General features: G+C 38.2%; 1 protein-coding gene across 1 annotated transcript; it reads right to left on the minus strand.

Moving 5' to 3' along the window:
- Positions 1-8,766: 8,766 nt before the first annotated feature.
- On the minus strand, positions 8,767-18,122 carry rcbtb2 (regulator of chromosome condensation (RCC1) and BTB (POZ) domain containing protein 2). Its single transcript, XM_062419136.1, has 12 exons — positions 18,117-18,122; positions 16,828-16,962; positions 15,301-15,451; positions 14,627-14,793; positions 14,373-14,531; positions 14,016-14,123; positions 13,776-13,918; positions 13,237-13,427; positions 12,530-12,656; positions 11,102-11,241; positions 10,854-10,984; positions 8,767-10,743 (listed from the first exon to the last, which is right to left on the minus strand). Exons 2-12 carry the CDS (start codon positions 16,951-16,953, stop codon positions 10,603-10,605), a joined length of 1,584 nt encoding a protein of 527 aa, XP_062275120.1. The 5' UTR covers positions 16,954-16,962; positions 18,117-18,122; the 3' UTR covers positions 8,767-10,602.
- Between the last annotated feature and the right edge of the window lie 314 nt (positions 18,123-18,436).

Below are 18,436 nucleotides of genomic sequence, written 5' to 3' on the forward strand. Positions count from 1 at the left end.
AGGTCTGATGGGAGGTACGGGAAAATTGAACTGTCTCCTTGTTGTTCCTGACAGCCTGTGTGGGCAGCAGCACTGCTTAAGAAGAAAATAATTTTATTCAGCAAGGGACATTGTAAATGAGACCGAACAGAGAGCTTTCTCTATTCAGTGGCTTTTCAGCTGTCCTTGTCAGTCCATGCCAACAGCTTTCTTTCTTAGTGCTCTGTGAAATAGCATTCAAGTTCTCCTTTACTAGAAACTCTCCACTTGGCAGTCAGTAAAAACATTGAGGCCTTTGTTGTGAGTGAAGTAGCTTAGCAGGGAGGAATGTGAAGTTTATAAATGATTAGTCTCAGACAAGTTGAAAGCCCTCTCAGCTTCTTGATCGGCAATGTGGTGAGTGAATATTGTAAATTGTTGGATTGTATTTGTATTGGGCGGTTGTTACTGTGTCAAGAGGAAGTATACAACCGGGTTGGATTTCCCGTCAGTAAATGAATGACTGCCAGACAGATCAAAAAAAGTGTTTTTCTGACAAATTCAAATGTGAACTCTGCCTTGTAGCTCACATTTGAATAAAACCATGCAAAGATAAGATAACTGATTTCAGCTGCTGGAAATTGGTTATATTAATATTTTATTATTTTGAACTGACTTCAGTCACACAAACTTCGTGCTAATGATACATACTTGCTGCTATTAAGGTGTCTCCGTTAAGTACATTACACCCACCGTTCTGCAGCTGATTCAACAAGATAACACTACCTCTTCAGGCGTTGCTCACGTCTGCACCAACAACATAAAAAATCAACAGTCAGAGATTCTCAAAGAGGAGTTTGTGCGCCTTATGGACAGACCGCTGGACACCCGGAAGCAGGTAATCCCCCATTCCCCCCATCTTTGTCAACTATATGCCAACTCCACATCTAGCTATAGGGTCACTGCATGAACAAAGATAGCCTTAAGACCCACTAACCTATGCATTCTGTGTTTTCACCTGCTAGGTCAGATAATTTGATGACAGTCTGCTGTAGTAATTCAAGTTCATCTAAGCCCCTTTATTCCAGCTGTCTTTGTTCTTTTAAACTCTCAGTCCGTGTCTAATAAATCCTTCACTCTCAATGATTTAATTACATCCGGTAACCTTGATTTCCTACTCCTTACTGGGAGCTGGCTTAGTGCTCCCCTCTAGTGGAGCTCTGCCCACCCAGTTATAATTTTCTGAATGCCTAAGTTAACAGGCCGTGGTGATTTGATAGGGCCATTATAGTTGGTGACAACATTCATGTTGACAGTCCTTTGACACACTTGACCGCAGACACACTCTTGATTTAGTTTTTACTCTGAATATGTCTCTTAACTTCCTGAATTAGCTTGATTTAGTCTCTCACCACAAATGTGCTACTTTTGATGAATCCTTACTACCTACTAAATGTAAAATACATTCTTGCATCCTTGATGAGCAGTACACAGCCAGTTTTCTCCAGCTACTTTTCAGCCTGGCTAATTGCCCTCCTTATTTCCCCAATATTAATGACCTACTTAGCCGGTTCAATGAATTGTGTACATCAGCTCTTAACTTTTTCTGCTCCGTACATTTCCAGGTGGCCCCATTAATTGATACAACTTCTTGGATCAATGACAACATCAGACAGCAAAGAAGTTAATATAGGAAGGCCAAAAGCAATCGTAAAAAATCTAAACTTGAAGTTCACTACTTCCATATAAAGGAGTTATTGATTAAACTGAACCAAACCATTAAAGATGCACAAGCTGCCTACTTTTCTGGTTTGATTAACAATGCCCCATTCAGCCATCTATTTTACTGTCTGACATGACTCTTATTTCCCTAAAGCTCCTTTTAAGCATTATGTCCCTTCTCCAGTCCCTGTGATACAGTTCTCATAAAATTTCTAAAACCCGTCCTTCCTGTCGTAAGTTCCAGCCTGCTCTCTATTTTCAACTACTCTCTCACGTCCAGGTCTGCGCCTGACTATTTTAAAATTGCCATGTGTTCAGCCACTCCTTAAAATATCCATGCTTGACCCATCTCAGTTCGAGAATTATAGACCATCTCCAGTCTTTTTTATTAAAAAATGCTAGAAAAAAGTCATTACAGACCATCTCCTGAAGTTGGCTGTATCTTTGACAGCTTTTGCCACAAGCATAGTACTGAGGCTGCATTACTAACAGTGTCCACTGACTTATGTGTAATGACTTAAGAATGACTCACTACTTTTGCTCGATTTAACTGCTGACTTTAACACCATTGATCGAGACATTTTACTAATAGGTTGCATAACTGGGTTGGCATTTCTTGTGCTGTTTTAAACTGGTTTCATTCTTATTTGACAAATAAATATTTCAATGTTTGTATCAATAATCACATGTTCTCCCAGCTCCCTTGGTGTGTGGAGTCCCTCAGGGGTTTTTCCTTGGACTAATCCTCCTGCGTCATTTGTTAAGCCACTTTCATGACATGTCATATCAGTTAATCAATGGCACACAGATGTATGTCTCTGCCAAACCTAATAACCTGAATCAGGTGTCCTCGCTCCACGATTACTTAGCTGCCATCAAATATCTGTCTCTTAATTTCCCACACCGAAACCCTGACCAAAAGAGTTCTTTTAATTGGACCTGAAGACTTTACCACAGCAGTTGATCAGTTTATTGATCCATTTCACTCAAATATCAAATCTACCACTGAGAACCTTATCATCTTCGACCAGTATATGTTTTTTGACTCTCATGTTACTAAGCTCATCCAGTCCTGTTTTCTTCAGCTGAAAAATATAATAATAATCTGATGTATCTTATCTTCTACAGATCTCAAACTATTAATTCACAACTTCATTTTCTCCCATCTAGATTATTGTAAATCCCTCTATACATGTCTCAGTCAAGCTGCTGTAATTCATTTATAGTTGGTTAAAAATGCAGCTTCCAGGAGATGAACTAAACCTAGCTGTAAGTCCCATATTACCTTTATTCCTGCATCACCCCACTGGCTCCCCGTAAAATACAGAATACACTACAGGAACCTGTTAAGAACATATGAAGCCCTGCATGACCTTGCCCCTAGATACATTTCTGATCTCCTTCTTTCTCATTCCACTTCTCGACTACTTCATTCCTGAAATTTCTGCCTTTTATCCATCTGTCGCTCCAACTGCAAGATGAAAGGTTGGTGCGCCTTTGCAGTTTTAGCCCCAAACCCCGGAAATCATCTTCGTCAATCCATCAGATTTGCTGCAACTTTTTGGACTTGTTTGAGCAGCTTCTTAAACCCATCTTCATAGTCAAGTCTTTTTATAGATCTCCATCCCTGTTGTATGTTTTAGTTTGGTCTGTTTCTCATTGTACTATATATATATTGTAATTAATTTTTGCTACATTTATCTATTCATTTATATATGTTGTGTGTGTGTGTGTGTGTGTGTGTGTGTGTGTGTGTGTGTGTGTGTGTGTGTGTGTGTGTGTGTGTGTGTGTGTGTGTGTGTGTGTGTGTGTGTGTGTGTGTGTGTGTGTGTGTGTGTGTGTGTGTGTGTGTGTGTGTGTGTGTGTGTGTGTGTGTTTGTGTGTGGAGCCCTTTGTAATTGAGTGAAAAAAAAGGTGCTATACAAATAAATCTTTACTTACTTACTTAGAAATGTGTGTTTTTGCTTAGTAACATGACACTAATCCAAAGATGGTTCATTTTGACTTCACAGAGTTGCCAACAATAGCTAAACAAATAAAGGAACATTTTGCAGAGAATCAAAGAAACAGTGGGTATTTTATGGCCAGTGTGCCTCTCTTTGTCACTCCACCACAAAATAAACACCATCAAGGCTAAAGTGTAATGTTCAAGAAAATAGAAAAACCTGTACTATTGTCTTTCGCTCGCAAAATAGTTCCATCCAGCACATAAAAACAAGCTCTTCACATGCAAGAATGTGGTCGCTAAACAAAAACATGTGGTTTAAATCCCTGGACTGTGAAATTTCTCACAATGCCAGGAAACTGTCTGGCACCCCCAAGGCCAAGACTGAAGGCTTTCAAATACAAGTGCACAATGTATGAGAAAGATAGTAAGTGACATAATATTGTTGTGTAATAATCTTCTCTAGCAGACACACGTGTGGTCAGATGCCAGTTACAAATCTGATGAGGGCTTCAACTGTGGCAAATCAAAAACAAACAAAAAAAGAGCTGCAACATGAATTTGACTAAAACAATAAGGTTTTATGACTTCACAAAGGCCTAAATTTGAACAGCTCATTTGCAAAAACCAATAAATGCCATCCTTAAAAAAAAAAAGAGCTGACTTTCGTGAATTAAATGCCAGTGTCAATGCCTAACCCTAACCCTTGAACAGAACCAAATTAATCCACACAGCTAATCAGCGAGCAGTGTTCAGGCCAGGTGATGCAATATAGCTGCGGAAAGCAGATTTTGGTGCAACTTTGACTCAAAGTCATCCTTACAAAAATGGACAATTTGGAAAAAACTGAGGAGCCTGTGATATTATCTCCTACAGGGCCCCTAAAGATTAGGGAAGCTGAACTTTTCTAAGAATGAATACTGAGTTACACTAAAATGTGTAAAATACTGAGTTACCTGGAAATGGTTTAGCATGGAGGACTGAGTTACACTCATTACTGTGAAACACTGAGGAACATTGAATACTGTGAAATATTGAGTAGCAGTAAATATTGTGAAACACTGAGAACACTTCAGGTCACAACTGCAGGGTTCCCAGGGCAGAGCGCAATCGATTTCAATTTTTCTTTGTCTCTATAGTGCAATACACATGCTTAACTTGCACAAAAGGTCACTATTACCTTGCACTTATGCACTTTGTACTCACACGTAGCACCTTAGCACTTCATGTTATTCAGTCAGTGAGTCTTTTACAAGTTATGAGTGAGTTCTGCATGAGCTTGTCTAGTCACCACTGTTGTAGCTCTGAAAGAAAAAGGACAGATATAGTGTTTAATGACACTCTGTAAATATTGTCACGTTCATACTCAGGGGGTTTGTAGTCTGGTCAGGATTTTCCAAGGTATGATCAAGATTTGTTATATATTATAGAATGTTAAATATTGCACTGAAAAAAACTAATATGTAATGGCACTTAAGACTGCTAAAATCAAAAATAAATTAATAAATGTATTACAAAATGCAAAGAATGAGGGTTATATTTAAGGTGGTAATGAAAATGCATCTTATGTTAAGGTTAAAGCTGTTAAATATCTGTGTTTTGTGTCTAAATGTTTGACTTTCTTCACCAGCTAGTCGCAAATTTATTTATCTGCCTTTGGGGTTGAGCAGGTGGGCTTAGCATGTCACTGAAAACCACAGTGGAGAGACTGGGCCCTGCAAGATCTAAATGAGGGTAAGGTTTCTACAGTGACACATATTGCAGCATCAGGTATCAAGTATTGTTTATGATTACAGCAACAGAAAATGAGCAGGCCAAATGAAAACTGCTGAACAAATGTGTGACTTGACAAAAGGGCATTTTGGACCAATGGTGGCTTTGCTGTGACTCAAAAGGTTTTTGGCTCTTTCTCTCACTTTAACCTTGGAAACCAAGACTGCACAAATGTTCTGTTGGCATCCACAAACAACCAACCAAACTGCAGTCCATACACTGAGGCCAAGGAAGAGCTCCAAGACTGCCACAGCAGCACAAAGTCTCAGTGGCAGCTTTTCTCAAAGGATAAAAATGTAACTATATGAAATAATATTTCACAAATGAGCTTAGAAACTCTAAGAGAAATGGGGTGGCTAGTTTAGAATAGTTGAACTACCTTAATTAAGCTGTTATTAGGAGTAAAATATGTTGATCCATCATTGAGACTTTTGAAACACCTCATTCCTGCATGAGGTTTATGAGCAATGCAAAGTGAGAAAAATAATTTATTAATCCCTATCTTAACTTCAAAAGTTCCTATCAGAGTCGTGACATTTAAAAACATAAACATGAGTCTGCTATGGGCCTCTGTGCTCCCCCACACCGCCTTATCACCATAGAGCTTTTCACTGCTTTGTAAAACAAATAATCCCCAACCATGAATACTTCACACCCGGCCCCACCCTAACTGACTGCAATGGTACAGTGTTATGAAAAGCCCTGTCAGCACACACATCTTAACAATTCAGTATCAACTTGTTTAACATTCTTAACAAAACTGTCTTCTTATTGGTGAGAAGCCACTAAAGCAAAAACTGCATTTCAGGCTATATTTAGATTCCTGTGGGTCCTGTGTGTGTTACTAAGCACCAGGACAACCAAACCAAACCGAGTAACAAGTCTAAACTCCTAATTACTAAATACATAAAAAATAGTCTGAATCAAGAATTGTATAACAGATAAAATAACTGAGACCATATTGTTTATGAATCAGCATCTAATGATTTTGGATTTGGTGTAGCTTATTAGAGTATAAAGTGTTACTGTTTTTTAAATTCAGCACACACAGATGTATGTGAGTAAATGGTATGTGCCTTAAACCCAAAGTATTTTACATAGTCCTAAATTAAGCTCTGTTAGTTCAAAAGCAACATGAATGGGGTCGTCCATTTTCCTGGCACCACCAGCTCAAACACCATGTTCGGAATTTAAAAATTGACTATTGTTCTCTTTTTTCTGCATACAGCTTTAGTTGTATTGAACTATTCTTATCTAACCAAACATAGCTGTGGGCCGACAGATGGTTTCATTTTCATGCTGTACCATTAATTACCATGTTTAGCAGCATATTGTCACTATGTCTGAGCTGCCTGTTAGACCACTTATTTTAATTTTCTCTCGAGGGGAGAACAAACTATACTGCATGCTTGAATACTAGCAAAGCAGGCATGTCTGAGGGAAATACAAGTTAGCTGATAGGTCACAGGTTTTACAGATACTAGAGCATGAACCTCAAAAAAGTGAACAAATGTGTTTGCATACAGAATTTAGTGCTATACAGGATGTGGTGTTTGCCAGCCACTCTGTACTCATCTCAATATGTGAGCTATGGCAACAACCACATAGAAGCCACTAGCTGAAGATACAAGCGTGGGCCACCTGTTAACTGAAGCGAAACTCTCACTATCAAACCAACACCTCCTGCCTAATTAGTCATGAAACCAGAACACAGCTTTATTTTTTAATTTTGACCAAACTACCCCTAAAAGCAGAAATAATGTAGACTATTCTTAACTCAAATAACAGAAAATAAAGTTGAGTTTGGGACATTTATAATTGTTAGTGTAGAAATACATATGCACATTTACACTTGACTGTACATGAGTGCAATTTGTAAATACCTGTACTACTTAATATGATCACTACCAGTCAGGAAACACTGGAGAATTATTGTACTTTTTTCTTCACTATATATATCTGACTTACATAATGTGTTGTCACCTTATAAAATATTTATACATTGTTGCATTGCTACTTTTAAGTACAAGTAAGTGATCAAGCTGTTTTTAGGAAAATTAAAGAGCTTTATTGTAACCAAATGAATACAAAATTTAGATACAGAGACACGGAAGTCTGTATGTGGCATTGTACCAGTTACTGTTAACAGCTGTGTACATTTCCTCATCTTTCATGTGAAACTGTTACACTATGTTGAGTAATGTGTGACTTTGCGCATCTAGTCTTCAGACTTTATCTATATGACATACCAGCTTGGCAGAGAGCCTCTGGCAACTGTGGTTTAAAATGAAAATGAAAGGAAACTCATCACACTGGGTAGTCACTGAATATCACGGCGGACACTAAGCCACATGCACACACGTAGTACTATTTGTTTTGGGAGTAGGTGTTAGCAAGAAGCAAGTAATACATTTATCATTATAAATTGCTAATCTGGCTTTTATTAGGCCCAAATTTACAATCTGTTGGTGTTTGCTCAGTATATTATGAGGCTTATAATGTCCACTTTTTGTTGAGACTGTAAAATTGAAAGTCATTAACACATTTTTGGATATTGTCTAAACAAGACATAATATTTTAAATTTCACAACTTTACATTATTTACACAACACAGGTATTGGATTCAATCATGTTGTAAGATGTGCCTATTATTTTGGCCACATCCTGTCATTTTCGGGCAGGTATTTGCAATCTGGAAGAAATGTGACTGAATGATATGATACTGTAAAGTTGCACTTGAGGAAATAAACAGGCACACATAGAGAATAACAAGAGCTTCCCCTAGCAGGAAGACTGTGAAATCATGACTATTACGAGGACTATTAAGAGTCAGATTACATTACATGGAACACATGTTCAAATCATTTCCTTCACTTCCTTGCAATAATGAATGACAATACTAGTTTTAGTTAAATTAGTTACATTAAATTAAAAACATAATAATATTATCACAATAATACATTACATAGCACTAGAAAACTTTTAAATATGAGTCTTTCTTTTATAAATTGTGTACTGTGAATTACATCATCGTAACCCTCCTGGTGTTTTATAACTTTCAGAACTGACCTGGTGTGGTTTGACTGTTTATAAACCAAAAGGTATAAATTATGACTCAATCCTGTGTTAAGAATTTTAAATTAGCCAACTTCACTCCAATTTACTACCACCAGTTTTACACATATTTTTGGAAATTATGTTCAATAGGCCTTATTTAAATCAAATGATACCTCTTTTTTGAGGTAAAGCTTGTTGTCATCACAAGTCAAAATTGACCTGATGACAACAGCAGGTTAACAGTGAAGTTATTATGCAAACTTAAATTGTTGTTATGCAAACTATTTACGCACTTGATCACTGAGTAGGACTGGTGTGAAATCCTCTGCATCTGCAGTGGGTCACAAACTAAGAAACGTGTGAAAATGCTACAGTAGATGCTGAGCAATCGTTAAGCACAGCTAGGCATGTTCACGAACAAGCGAGCACAACAAACTTCCCCCCTGATACTTCAAACTGCTGTTAAAACAGTTTTCTTAGCAGATGTGTTTTGCAAATGTTCCAAAAAATGTTATGCTGCTGTATGGACTGAAGATTGCTTTCAGTATTTTTACATTGTGTATACATGTATGTCAGACCAACACACAACACACCAACATACATCATACTATTTAGTTTTTCATTTTATTACATTTTAGATTGTCAAATGTTATCAGAAGCATCTCACAGCATTTTCCATACAAAATGTGAACACAGGCAGTTTTTTTATTAATTATCAAAATGTTCCAAAAAATACAATAATTGGCTTGTTAATGCAAAAGCATTTTGTTAAATTCTATTCAGACAGATTTAGAAATCTAATGTGGAAATATCTACTAACTACATTTAAAGACTGTGTGGTCCTTTATGAGACTTGGGGGTCATATTCAACACAGGAGGTCTGCAATTAGACTAGGCTAGCACAGTTTCATTACCAAAAAGTGCTATCAGGGGAAAGATATAAAGAAACACTTGTAATAAAAAGGAGAAGTATGCTGCAAAACATATTAACGATAAAAAACGAAACAAAAAAAAACAGCCAAACTTTTGTAAACATACCAAATTGCAAGGAAACCCAACTGTAGAATCAGCTGCATCTATTCTGTAACATCACAGCCAGGGTACACAGGAACCAATATGCTTATTTAAGTCAGACACTGTTTCCAGCTGCACAGAGGTTTAATCTGAACACAAGTAAACATGCATTAGGATGTCCTTTTCTCTCATAAAGTATGACTTAGGTCTGGATGCACATTTTCTTTCAGTATGCAGACATAGACCAAAGCCACTGTCTGCAGCAGAACTGTGCAAATGTTAGTCAGTACATTAAACAGTAACCACAAGTTTGGATGGCAAAGGTGAATAACTACCTTATAAAATGCGCATATGCAGTTAACTGGCAAAGTTCAACTATGACTGAGAGACAACTGATATATTATCATTTACAAACTATAAAAGTTCAATTAAAAAAAAAAGGTGTCATTAAGTTGCACTTCTCTAATACAGAGGAACAGCTTGCAATTTTACTCCTCATTTAACACTACTTCTCAATCCTGAAAGTTTGAGAATCAAGGCTTCAAAGAAAGCAGCACAATGTGAATATTGTTTATTGCTGATCACTTCCTGTCACTACTGATCAGACATATTATACTAAATTACTAAATGCAATTTGATTTTTTTGTTTTCACTTCACTGACACAGGTAGGTGTGATGAGAATTATTTATACCTGAATGCCAAACCCTTACATTGCAATAGACTTTGTTTTAGTATACAGCATTTTCAGCTATCCTGCCTCCAATAGCTGGTTGTATCTATGAGGCAGTTGAACATAGTGTCAGTTATAAAAATTAAACAGTAAGATAATCACTGTTGCACATCTTTCTGTTCAGCCTCTGCACAGTTTGCTTGGGACTATAGATGAGTAGTTCAACCCAATATTTACGTCTCAAGCATCTGTCGTGTTTAGGCTAGATTTAGAACGTCACACAGAAGCATCAGTTACAGAGTGAAATCTTAAACCATTTGCCTCTCCGGTGTTTACATCCCCAGCAACGAGGCTCTGAAGAGCTGATCATCCTGGTGTTTACTTGGGTCTAGGGTCGACTCCCAGGACCTCTGAGACTTTAAAGCTCATCGTGTTGACTCCATCTCTATGAGGTCGCTCTAGTCAGTTTTTGAAAGCCCCGTAGCGACTGGCTTTACTAATGAAGTTCTTGAGCAGCTCGTGGTCCATTTCTGCAAAGGCCTGGGTCTGCGTGACAGCTGTTAGGTGGTTGACGCAAAACTTGAAGCAGAACTCCTCCAGGTCCTAAAAATGAAGAGGGCTGTCTGGTCAGTGCTAATGACTACAACTAACTAGCTACTGAGAGCCCCTCACCAGCATGGTGTTTGATTGTGTGTCAGGGGCTATAAGCTTACCCGTGCCTCATACTTGACAGCAGCAGACAGCAGAGTGATGGCGTTCTCCTCAGAGATGCCTCTCTTGATTGTTTCCTGGCACAGCCTCTTCAGCCTAGTCTCTCTGTAAAACGTAGCCAGGTCGAGTAACCCTGCGTCACATAAGGACAACATACAGATAAGTGTGTTTAGGATTTCTGATCTGACTTGTTTCAATGTTATCTAATGTACTCAAATGTATAAAGACTGAAGTGCATGGCTGGGCTTACCAATAGCGTCCTCTGGTGGTAAGTTAATAGTGTCTGTGTAGAGGTACTCCAGAAAGGCTCTGTACACCAGATATGAGAACTGATGGGTTTCTATGGTGTCTTCATCTGTTTCATTCAGAAGTGCACGGAAATGTTCACACCTGGAGAGGAAAGAACAGGGGGATGCTACTCACATGACATGATGTTAAAAGAATGCCAATGCATGCTATAATACACTTCCATTATATTTCCTGTGTTTGTTTCTTACAGCCTCTGAATTACAAATACTGTTAACCATATTTTCCAAATTTCCCTAAACGCTTATCTCTACTGGCTCAAAACACTGCCTCTATGTAATATCTTCTCAGGACACGGTCGAACAAACAACCGAGTCTTCATTCTCTAAGTGCATCTCAAACGTATCATTTGCATGGGATCTTGGCAAAGCAGGCGTTTTGCGCTGTTGCATATTCGTGTGAGCGTGTGCACTAAAGGTTGACGTTGCAGACAGTCTGGCTCCTTCCTACTGACAGTGCAAAAGAGCAAAGGACTGGAATGCAGATACTCTGTGTTCAAGCGAGGTTATAAAAAGAAAAACGGGAAACAATAGATCTGTCTTTGCTTCACCAATGACATTAACAGGAAAGACAAGGCAACACTGTCTCACAGATGGAGTTTATATATAGGATTACGGGAAGAGCATACATTGGGTATATGTTTAATTCATTATCACAGAGAAAAACAGCTCAGTGTGTCATTAGGGTTGCACAATTCTTAGTTTTCTGTTACTGTAATTAACAAACGCACAATTTTGCAACATCAAAGTGTGTTCCTGTTCCCCTGACAATCCCAGTGCTGTATAAGCAAGCATGTTCATTGCGATCATTGAGATCATGCACGCAGCCTCTGAATGTGAAAAATGCACTTATGTGTGCAAAATGAAAGTTAGAATGGAGAAGTAGACTGCTCTATTGAGAAAGACAGCGAACCCATCTTAAATACAAAACACATATAATCAGAGCCATCGAGAAAGTAGTGCTGTAGCCACAACATCAGAGAGAAAAACCTCAAGGATTATTATCTACACCGTAACATCAGTAATAAAGCAGTTATTTTTTTACTGTGGTCTTGATTTTTATAAAGACCACAGTAAACTAGGAAGTATATTCTTGACATAAAATGAATTATTGTGTGTGAGTAAATTCAGCTAAAACATCTACCAGTTACTCATAATGTCATGTTATTTGATGGTGTTTGTGGTTCATTTTTCAAGGAGCACACTGCACTAAAAAGAATAAACAGGGACAAGTATATATTAAGTTGTAAAAACTGAAGGCGAGAAAATAATCATAATTGCATTATTTAGCTTAACATTTGTGATTTATGCCTATTTGCTAAATAATCATAATAAAAAAAGGAACAGGAGTTCAGGGTGTGGGTTTTCTGTACCTGATTTTTAGCAGGGCTTTGTGAACATATATACACTTTCCATCAACCAAGAACTTCAGGTCTGAAATCTCTGGACTGTCAAACTCCTTCTTCAAAGACTGAGCAACAGTCAGGTAGTCATCGCCATCTGGCATAAAGACAGAAAAAAACAGTTTGTTTAGTTTTTTATAGAGAGAATATAAACAATATGATTAATGTCTAATAAGGCCTGACTTTGTAACTGGGTAAGTGCTAAGTGATGTCTAGTTTACAGTCCTGTAAACATGACCTAACTTGTAACTTGTTAGGTTATGCATTTCTTCATCATTTCCTGATTTTTACTCTTGTTTTAAGCTATAGTACAATGTTGTAAACACAATATTACACACTACTTTTCCTAAAAGTCAAAATCCCAGACATGGCAATTAAAAATGATTTAAAAATTATGCGTTTAGACCCTCCAGACTACACAGATTAGACACCGCACTTGTGAGAGCGCAGATGATTTCAGTGCTGTATTAGTTTACAAACAAATTATTCAGAGGGATGTCGTTCACTTCACAAATTGGAGCATTTCCAAAGAATGGAAATCCTACAGGGACATGTTTATACTTGTCTGTTTGAGTTCAAATGAGATCAGTCAGTAAACAGAGTTTCCTGTTTATTTCTTATTCAGCCTGTTGGAATTAGTTCCTATGAAACACAGATATGTATCAAGTGTCTCTTACCTACTGAGAGGAGGTGCCACGTGACTGCTGGTGTGGCGAAGCAGGCAAACACGTCATCCGTGCTGCTGAAATGGGTGAGGTGGGGGCTGGCCACAGCCTGACCTCGACACTGACCCCACATGAGAACCTGGCCGCTCTGGGTCTTGGCAGCAGATGTGTGGCTGGTGTGACATGCAGCCACCTCCACTATCCTGTGATGAAAGCAGAATCCAGACCTCAACCTACAACTTATGCATAAATGTTTTACATAGACTCTATGTTTTAATGTATAATACAGCTAATGAACAGGCCAAGATGATGGACAAATAAAAGTAGATTTCCACTGTGTTTTTTATAGAAATACTTCACTAGAATAAGTCTTGATGCTCGGGAAATTCTACAACTGCATTTGAACCACTATGTCAAACGATCTCATATTACTCTATGAATGAAAAGTCTTCATCTCTCAGGACCTTGTCATGCTGCCCTTTTGTGACCTGATGTGGCAGCCGAGAGGTGTCTCAGCTAATTAAGACTGGGGTTAGAGTCAAAGTACTAACCTCTCCTTGTCTGTGTTTATTAGGGTGGGAAGAGCTTGGTTACTCTTATTGCCTGTTCCCAACTGCCCATATGAGTTGGCTCCCCAGGCGTAAACAAACCCCTCATCTGTAAGTGCCAATGTATGTGCATATCCACAAGCAACCTGTATATGGAGAAAATAGTATAATAAGAATACAGATAACCAGAATACATCATTACAAACAAAGCTTTATGAGATTCATCCTTCGCTAGGCTATTACCTGGATGATGTTGACACCTTGGAGAGCAGCAATCCTGCATGGGGTCTGCTGATTTCCATTGTTGCCCAAACCTAACTGGCCATTGCAGTTGTAGCCCCAACCATAGATCTACAAAAGGGAACATGAATTGATGCAACTTTTAGATGCATGTGGGTGAAAATCAGCACATAGTGATGTGACATTTTTATATTAACTGCGTGTTACATAAATGTCCTACTTTGCTGTGATACAACTTTGCATTACCCAACTCACTTAAAAAGAACTAAAAAGCTGCTGAGAGTCAGATTTTTGGCCTTCTGAGGGGGCACTGATTTATTTATTCATGTTACACATCTGCAGGTTGATGTCAGCTATTACCTCTCCATTGTCCAGCACAGCCATAGAGCAGAGCTGACCACAGGCTATGTTGACCACCACTTTGTTCTGCAGGCAGCTGCTGACCCGGCGTGGCGTCGGCTGGTTGGCAGTAGACCCTGAACCGACTTGGCCAGAGTTATTGTAACCCCATGCATACACCTGAATACAGAGATACATATATATGTTAACGGTCCAAAGAAACACCCAGATGAAGCAGACAGCAGTTAAGAGATGAAATAGTGAAGATGGATTACCTCTCCATCATTTGTGAGGGCAATAGTATGGTGTGAGCCACAGGCCACTTCTGTTACTCTCTTGCTAAGGAGATTGGTGGACACCAGGGCAGGGGTGAGTCCGTGGTTGGTGGTCCCATTGCCAAGTTGGCTGTAGCCATTGTGGCCCCAAGCAAACACCTCTCCATCTACACAGTAGCAGGTAAACTCTCATTTATGTTGTCTCAGTAGTTAATGTTTTATAAACAGATAAGAAGAAGTGGACCTCACATGATTTACAGCTTAGGCTCAGCGCTGCTTTTATTAGATATCACAGGGTACGGTTTGTTTAAATGTCAGTTATGAAAAACAGCTGCTTATAAAGAGAGAATAGCAAAAAGAAAATAGAGTGTGAGAATCTAAACTGAAACTTTTACAGTATATTAATAAATAACATTTATTTCTATACACCTTTCTACACTGGGCCTTTAAGGGTTACAATAAATGCAGTCTGTCTACCTTTTGATGTGATTTTGTGCTACTAGTTTACCAATAAATACCAAGAGGGCAACTTTCTGTAGGGAAACACACTTTAACTACAGCTCTACATCCTATTTTAGTTCATATCATTTTGTTTGTGTCTGTGATATCATTCTGATGTCTTCTGAGGAAATTCCCCCTCGAGGACAAATGGGATATTTTCTGAACTCGATTACCTGAAGTAGCGACAACCACATGTGGTCCTGTTCCATAGCTTAGGGACACAATCTTCTTTCCACACAGCACATCAATTCTGCGTGGCTCGATAGTGCTTTGAAGGTCTCCGAGCCCTAAACAACCACTACAATTGGTGCCCAAGGCAAAGACCTGCAAAGACCAAAACACACTGTTGAAAATGGTACTGATACTAATGCCTCATTCTGATGTTTACCTATATATACCTATTCACGAGTAAACACAAAATATTTGGTGAGAAAACATACTGGGGATTATGGATGATCTTGGGATGGTTCAGATTGGAATAGGTTCTAAAACTTTAAGAGAGTGGGGCTTTTTTAAAGTTTGGTTATTTTATTGGTACTTGAAATAACTAAGTGAGGTTAGTGGATCTAAAAATATGATTTGGTGCATTTTTATCTTACATACATTTCTGAATGTCACTCAGTGTGTTGATGTCAGGATTATTATAAGTATTTTATTATTTTTATCATTATTATTATTACTACAATCATTATCATTGTTATTATTATTATTAACATATTAATTTCCAGGAATATATCATTGAGTTTATATTGTCATGCTGGTATAAATATTGCTGTTGCTGCCCTATACAGGTTACATTGTTCTATTTAAACTATAAATATATTCTACTCCTGTTTTGGATTTATTCTTTTTTTAAATAATGTTAAAACAATATACTATATATATATATATATATATATTTGTAATGCCAAGAACCAATAAGAGTATCAATAAAGAACTGGAGTATTGATAAGAGTGCCTATCATATCCATCCCTAAAGATGACTAAGTAATATTAACATTCATGACTTTAATAATGGGAAAGTTAAAAGTTTAAAAATTCATTTCACTGTGAAAAAAAATAGTGAAAAAAGTCTCAATTTCCCAGAGTTTAAGATAACCTCTTCTAATTGGATGTTTTGGCAATGACTTTTCTGTCAATGAACTTACTGATCTTACTGAGCAATATTGGTCTACTGCTGCAACCCATCTGTAATCTTTTGAGCCATTATGTTTATAGATATGCTGTAATTGTCTGATTTCCAAATAGTTTGCAAGCTGTATAAAATCAAATAAAGTAAAAACTGTGCTCTCAGGATACACTCAATGTAATTTCACCACAACTTTAAGTACAATTATTTTATTTATTTTTTGCTGCACTTGACTGCTGAAAACTGTTTGGGCCCCAGGGACAAACAACTGAGCAAGAGCAGAAAGACGAGGCATGCAGCGCACCTTTCCACAGGATAAAAATGGAGCTTGCTCGGGTATTAGGCCCATATGGCTAAAGATAGTCTCATTCTATCTGCTTATCCCTGTGCCTGAAACTGCACCTGTATGAACCGGAGAGTGAGAGGCTTCCAGCATTTTTCGACCCACTTCCCAACATAAGATAATAACCAAACCAATATTGTCATAAGGGAAAATTAGGTCTATCAAGTCTTGCAATACAACTTCATGTCAAGAGGATTAAAGCAGTGTTGCTTAAAGCACATGCGTTACCTCATCGTTAACTGTGACATAGAGGGCTTCATTTGCAGCACTGCCAAAGACACAAGCCTGTCGGATAAGCCGTAGTTCCTCAGGAGGAAGCAGTGCAAACACTGGCCACTTCCCCACGTCCAGCATACTACTCAGCTGTTAAACAAGGAGAAAACACAGTCAAACAGGCGTGAATATAGGTCATCCAGTTCTCATGGGGTGTGGAAAGAAAGAATAGATCCATAAGGTGATATCCGATACTGTGTATGAGCAGCAGGAATATGGTGTCATGGTTGTCTTTTTAAAGCTATTAAGAAAATATTAATGGCAACACAAACCACTACTGTTGGTGTTTTTATGGTACAGTTAATACACGTCTTGCAAAAATCCGACCAAAAGACGGACAATTTAATATGCAATAAACTGTGAATATGAAATTAAGTATGGTCCAGTCTGTATAGCAGCAAATGCATGAAGTAATAAATGGTTCTGGTTATGTACAGTACCTGAGCACTGAGCCCAGTGTTGAAGACAGATTAAAACATGTTTACCTGTTCACTACAGTAAACCCATTAACTTGTATTCAATTAAGAGTGAGTGAAGTCCACGTTGTGTCAGCCCTACATGTTTCATTCCTCTACTATAACTGAAGCCTGGTAACTTATAAGAATGTCAACATCCTGGACAAGGACATGTTAAGATACTTTCAATTTAGTAAGTCTACATAAATTGATTTGATATGAGCTGTCTAAGCCCGTGAATTTAATGAAGATCATTCATCAAGCTCATCAGTCTTTAAAGGGTCAATATATTTTCAGTTGTCTTGTTGTAAAGCTGCTTCTCCAAACTCATATTAGGCTAGGTTAAAAGCTAATGGCACATGGCAATAATGTGTTTAATATGACAACACTTTCCCGCTATGTTATGATGTGCAGCTCTCTGTCATAACAACAACCATTAAAAGTGTCAAAACGGTGTTTGACATGCTGTCATATCGCCCAGAAGTACAGTATATTAAGTGTCCGGTAGCCAATAATATGAATCCTTCTTCCCCCCAAAAAACAACACTTTCACCGCCTCAAATCATCAGACAACGCCTTGAGTTAGGGGGAAACGCCAAAGCGAAAACAAACACAACAACGCATAAAAAAGCACACAGGACATGTTGTTTAGTGCAGCCTACAGCTTAAGGATGTCAAGCTAATAACATACAAGTAGCTGACGCAGCATCGTTTTTTAACTATGAGCTAAAAACAAATGCTATTTCAACACAAACTATGAAGCTAATGACTGGAAACTGTTCACGTTACCTTGCTGTTGTTTGTAGCTAGTAGTATTTCGTCCAGCGGTGTCGTTTTCTCATCGAAAGAGACGCTAGAAATTTGCCAGAGCACATATTAATTTGGCAAATTACGTCGCGGATGGGATCATCTCAGCCGTCAGGTATGAGACCCACCGGTTAAAAATGTTGTTGTGGTGGGTGGTGCAGCGAGTGACCGATATGCATGCAGATACCTACAGTATAGAGGGGAGAGAGTAACACGGGCTGTATTCTGTAGCTACAATTTACAGATGTCCCTTAAACGCGTTACATTGCAAACCAACAGTGGACACGAGCTAAGCGGCTGCG

This window comes from Scomber scombrus, chromosome 5, assembly GCF_963691925.1.
Source record: "Scomber scombrus chromosome 5, fScoSco1.1, whole genome shotgun sequence".
NCBI lineage: Eukaryota > Metazoa > Chordata > Actinopteri > Scombriformes > Scombridae > Scomber > Scomber scombrus.